The sequence below is a fragment of the Fukomys damarensis genome, unplaced genomic scaffold (assembly GCF_012274545.1).
Source record: "Fukomys damarensis isolate Sample0158 unplaced genomic scaffold, DMR_v1.0_HiC HiC_scaffold_37, whole genome shotgun sequence".
Taxonomy (NCBI): Eukaryota; Metazoa; Chordata; class Mammalia; order Rodentia; family Bathyergidae; genus Fukomys; species Fukomys damarensis.
In genome coordinates, this window is record NW_022900949.1 from 6,558,272 (window position 1) to 6,563,617 (window position 5,346).

Sequence of the window (5,346 nt, forward strand, 5' to 3'; positions counted from 1 at the left end):
CTGGGCCGCAGGGGCCAGGCAGACTTGTACTCCGATCCCCGACCGGTCGGGCTTTTCCTGTGCCATTGCCTCAGTTTCCCCATCTGCTGAATGGGGCGATTCCTGTCTCCTGATGAGGCGCTGAGATCCCCTGACCACTAAGCACAGACCTGATGGAGGGCCCGAGGTACAAAGGCCCGTGGATTGGGTGGCTTGAGCTGGGTGTGGGGTGCACACCTGTCAATCTAGACCAGGCAGGAGGTTCGCTGCAAGTTTGAGCACTGCCTAGGCTACATAATGAGTTTAAGGCCAGCTCACACTATCTAACATAACCGTTTCAAAAAACAAAACCAAAGATGCTGGCCGTGGTGGCGCACGCCTGTCATCCCAGCACTCGGGAGACTGAGGCAGGAGAATCACTGTGAGTTTGAGACCAGCCTAGGCCACATAGTGAGATCCAGGTGAGTCTGCACTACATAGTGAGACCCTGTCTCAAAAAACCAAAAAAACCAACCAACCGACCAAACAAAACACACACACACACACACACACACCAAAACCAAAGAACTAGGTGTCTTTCATTTTTTGCGGGGAGGGGTGCTAGACACCAAACCCAGGGTGCATTGTCACAGAGCTCCACCCTCCACCCCAGGGAGTGGCCTACATTTGTGAAGAACTTTGTAGAAGCCATTTGGTACAAGCAAACACTGAGCAGGCACTTAATAAATATTAATATTATTCCCAGTTGACATGAATTGTCACCTTCCCCACTACAATGTCGGCTGCAGTAGGTAGGGATTTACGTCTGTTTTCACCAAACTGTCCTTGGTACCTAGTAGGTTCTTGGATTTTGAGACAGGGTAGTTCAGGCTAGACTTGAACTTGAAGAGATCCTCCTGCCTCAGCCTCCTGAGTGCTGGGATCACAGGTGTGTACCACCATGCCTTGCTTTTCTGCTCCTCCAGTAGGTTCTCCTGTAAATGGATGTGGGACTGTGGACGCAGGGAGGATGGACTACACATATCACATAGGCTGTATATAAAAATGATTAAATTAAAAAAGGTAGAGGTATCAGTTCAGTGCACACAGATGGGGCAGAGCGACAGAGGGCCTTGCCCCGAGTATGATGTGGCCACCCCATGGCCGAGGGGTGGCAGGAGTGACTGTCACCAGGGCAGATGGCGAGCCTGGGTGATGGTCCCTGGGTATAGCTTTGGTCGCTGTGGGCTCAGAGATCTGCCTTTCGGAAACTTGCTCGGTTCAGAGAGTTCCTGGGGGAGAAGGAGAGGCTCAGCATGGCCACCAGGCCCACAACACCCCTACCTGCTGCCTCCTCCAAGGGTCCTGGGATCTCTCCTGCCCCCTTCAGATCTGTCCAGATATGGCCGGGGGACTCCCAGTTTATCTCAGAATTCACTGCAGTGCTGGGTGTGTTGGTATACGCCTGTCATCTCAGCACTCAGGAAGCTGAGGCAGGAGGATTGCCCTGAGTTCAAGACCAGCCCAGGTTACACAGTGAGTTCAAAGCCAGCCTGAACTACATAGTGAGAGTGGTGCATGCCTGTCATCCCAGCACTCGGGAGGCTGAGGCAGGAGGATCGCTGTGAGTTCGAGACCAGCCTGGGCTACACAGTGAGACCCTGTCTCAAAAACCAAACCAAACCAAACAAAACAAAACAAAAAAACCAAACACAGTAAGGCCCTGGCTCAAGAGGAAAGAAGAAGTCTCAGCCTAGCTCCCCTTGTGCTCTGGGGGTCGGGGGGCCTAGGGCAGCCACCTGAAGCTCGAGGGTGCTTGAGCCAGTAGCTGGGGCAGCCGCTGGGTGAGCAGGGGCTGCAGGGCCTCGCGCAGGCGGCAGTAGTGGCGCTCCAGCTCGCGGTGGTACTCCTTCTGGTCCGGCCCGATCAGCGCCTTGTTCTTGCGCAGAGCGTCCTCACACCTACACGCCAGGTGGCGAGGGACACGCAGGGGCTGGCACCCAGCAGGGACAGCGAGGTGGAAGGGGTGGGGTAGCCCGGTGCGTAGGGCGGGCGGTACTGGGGGCCCCCGGCCTACCTCTTGCAGAAGTCTTTGAAACAAAGCCGCAGCTTGTTGTGATGCCGGAAGAGCTTGGGATCCTCAGGGATCTCTGTCAGGAACACCTGGGCCACCTCCAGGGGACCCTGCGAGGCAAGGGGACCCGTGAGGACACGTACCCGGCGCCCGGAGGGCCCCCAGGGTGGCCTGCCCGCCCCGTGGCCGTGCCTGGTTCACAGTGGGCCCCACGGAGCCCTGCAGCACCATCTGCAGCATCTTGGAGTCGGCCGGGTCCTGCTCGGTGGCGAAGGCCAGCTCCCGCGTCTTCTTCTGCATGTCCTCGATGGCCACCTCCACTGGGGTCAACACCGTCTGCGGGGGGCACGAGGGAGGAAGCGCGGTGTCCTGGCCCCGCCAGCCCGAGGACCCTGTGCGCCAGGGAGGGCAACCTCCGAGGTGCTGGGATGACCCCGGGGGAGGGGCCCGGCCCTCGCGGTGTGGCGTGGGGTCCCTGCCCCGCCCACCTCCTCCCGGTGGCACACGCGGATGCGCGTCTTGATGTAGGGGAAGGCGTGCTCCGTGGTCAGCAGCGTCTTGCGCTTGTGTTGCTCGTGCAGCTCGCCGTGTGCGCGGCCGTCGGGCGTGAAGGGCGTGCAGAAGAGGAAGGCGCGTAGCCCATAGTTGCGGTCGAAGTAGGTCACGCGGTCCTTGAGCTCGTATGTGTCAAAGTGCGGCTCCACGTAGGTGATCTGGATGTAGGCCTGGGGTGCGGGGTCGGGTGAGGGTCGCGAGCCGGCCAAAGAGGTCCTGGGCCTCCGGGCTCGGATGTGAGGGGAACCCAGGTCTTCTGTACTGAGCTGCGCCCTCCATCCCAGCCCTTTTCCTTTTCCTTTTATTATATTAATTTTTAAAAATTCTCTTCAGATACTCTTGCTACGTAGCCCAGGCTGGCCTTGAACTTAGGGCAATCCTCCTGCCTCAGCCTCCCAGGCCGCGGTGGATGACAGGCCCACACCACCATACCCAGCGCCTATTTAAGATCTCCCCAAATTCCCCAGGCAGGCCTCTGACTTAAGATACTCCTGTGTCGGCCTCCCAGGTTTGTGCTACTATACCCAGCTTCTAAAATACACTGGTAAGGTCCGCAGGAACCAGTACTTGAAATCTCCTTGGTTACAGGATCAGACACCTGCCTTCTGTGGGTCAAGCTTGGACTTGTCCACGGGGTTAGAGTCTTTGATAATCTCCACTACGTCTTCTCCGAAGCGCTCCGTGTAGAACTCCTGGGGACACGCGGTCGGCTCACTCAGGGTGCAGAGGCACAGCCCCCACTCCAGCCCCTGGCGGCCGGTGCCCCACTCCACCCCCGGCCAGGCCGTGCCTCCAGCCGGTGCGAGATTTCAGCCAGCTTCGTGATCGACGGCTCCTTGTACACGAACTCCTGCTCGTCCAGGTCCCCGAAGCGTGCACCGTAGAAGCCCACACGGAAATACGTCCCGAACATGCGCTGGGTCTGTGGGGAGCGCGAATCGCTGCTGGGAGGCAGGTACGGGCAGGGCCAGCGGAAGCCAAGGAGGCCGGGACCAAGTAAGTATGGACAAGGGGATGCCGCGAGCACCAGGAGCGGGTGTGCGTGTGAGGAGTTCAGGTGAGCCCGATACTCGGGAAGCCGAGGCAGAAGGATCTCCGTGAATTTGAGGCCAGCCTGGGCTACATAGCGAGACCGTCTCAAAAACGAAACGAAACGAAACAGGGCCCGGATGTAGCTCAGTGGCACCGCACCTGCCTTGCAAGTAAGTGCAAGGTCCTGAGTTTGATCCCTGGCACCAAACAAACAAATAAAACAAAACAAAAGCCCAATCCCCAGAAACAGCAAAATATCTACAAAGGCAGGAAGACCCTGAAAACGTTGGCGCGTGGACCCAGGCCCCAGCCAACTGCTTGTACCCTCCTCTCTCTTTCCAGCCTTCTCCAAAACGTGTTTAACACAAATCCCTGCTTTTCCTTTTTTTTTTTTTTGTCTTTTGGTCCTGGGGATTGAACCCAGGGCCTTCACACCGAGTGCACGCTCAGTCCATTTTTGAAGTGTGAGACAAAGTTTCCTTGTATTCCCCAGACGGGCCAGAGTGCAAGGATGACAGGCGTGCAGCACCATGCCAAGCTCCTCCCTTTCTTTCTGTTTTGCCCAGTCTACTATTCTTCATCGTCTGATCCCAATTCCAAACTAGGACAGGGCTCTCTGGTTCACATACATGTGTTCCAATGTCTGTCCATGGGACAGGGTATACAACTGGTGCTCTCTAAGTGCTCCAATGTTTGTGAGGAGGTGGTTTGGCCATCTCTTGCCCTGGGACAGAGGTTCCGTTGTTTTTTTTTTTTTTGTTTTTTTTTTTTCCCTGAGACAATGTCTCCCTGTGTAGCTGACGCTGGCCTCAAACTTGTGGTGATCCTCCTGCCTCAGCCTCCCATGTTGGGATCACAGGCGTGAGCCATGCCATCACACTTAGCTGGAAGAGGTTCTGGCTGCAGTGTCCTAGAGTTTTCTTCTTCCCAGCCTCCCATCACTATGTTTGGAAGGAGGGAGGCCTCCCCTTCACCCAGAGGCGCCCCCACATGGGCAGAGACTCCACAGACACTCACCACGGCAGATTCCGGCAGGGTGGAGCCGACACGACACAGTGGGGCCAGAGGCGGGGGAGGGGCGGACAGAGACAGTCACAGGGGAAATCAGAAGTCAACCCCCACTTCTGATTCCGCTGCCCTAGGAGAATTTCCATGGGCGGGGACGCCAGGGATCCCGGGAGGGAGGGCACCCGCCTGTCCCAGCCGCCCCACCCGGTGCGCCCGCCAGGGCCCTGGGTTCCTGCCATCTTTGGCCAGAAAATTCTCCCTAAAGTAGGAGCTGCCTAAAAATAGAAAAGGGGCGGGATGGGGGTGCATTAACCGGAGAAGGGGAGCAGACATCCTGGGGGAAACTTGGGGTCGGGAGGCAGGGACAGGGACAGGGAGAGATGCAGAGATCTCAAGGACCTAGACGGGAGAGACAGAGATGGAGGGGTACGAGAGACACAGACAGGGCCGGGGACGTAGCTCAGTGGTGCCACTGCCTGCCTCGCAAGTGCAAGAACCAGAGTTCGATCCCCGGTACCACAAAAACAAGAACAAAAATAGAGACAGCCAAGGCGTGGCTGGGTGCCCCAGCACCCCCACGCAGGCCGTTGCAGGGGGAGGCTGTCCCTGGAGGCGCCCAGCTGGGTGACTCAGAGGCTGCCTGGGATAGGGCGGGAAGGGACCACGAGGGGTGGGTGTAGGGGCCGGGGGCGGCCGTGCTCCTCGCGCGCCCCCTAGTG

The 5,346-nt window shown here is 57.9% G+C and overlaps 1 protein-coding gene across 1 annotated transcript in view; it reads right to left on the reverse strand.

Moving 5' to 3' along the window:
- Nucleotides 1–539: 539 nt before the first annotated feature.
- Nucleotides 540–5,346, reverse strand: part of Dock6 (dedicator of cytokinesis 6) — a 41,381-nt gene continuing 36,574 nt past the window's right edge. The window contains exons 45-51 of the mRNA XM_033759597.1: nucleotides 3,378–3,509; nucleotides 3,190–3,279; nucleotides 2,521–2,757; nucleotides 2,225–2,368; nucleotides 2,036–2,142; nucleotides 1,758–1,919; nucleotides 540–1,250 (exon numbers count right to left, since the gene is read on the reverse strand). Coding sequence (XP_033615488.1) covers nucleotides 1,208–1,250; nucleotides 1,758–1,919; nucleotides 2,036–2,142; nucleotides 2,225–2,368; nucleotides 2,521–2,757; nucleotides 3,190–3,279; nucleotides 3,378–3,509 — 915 coding nt within the window. The 3' untranslated portion in view covers nucleotides 540–1,207. The remainder of the gene's footprint in view (nucleotides 1,251–1,757; nucleotides 1,920–2,035; nucleotides 2,143–2,224; nucleotides 2,369–2,520; nucleotides 2,758–3,189; nucleotides 3,280–3,377; nucleotides 3,510–5,346) is intronic.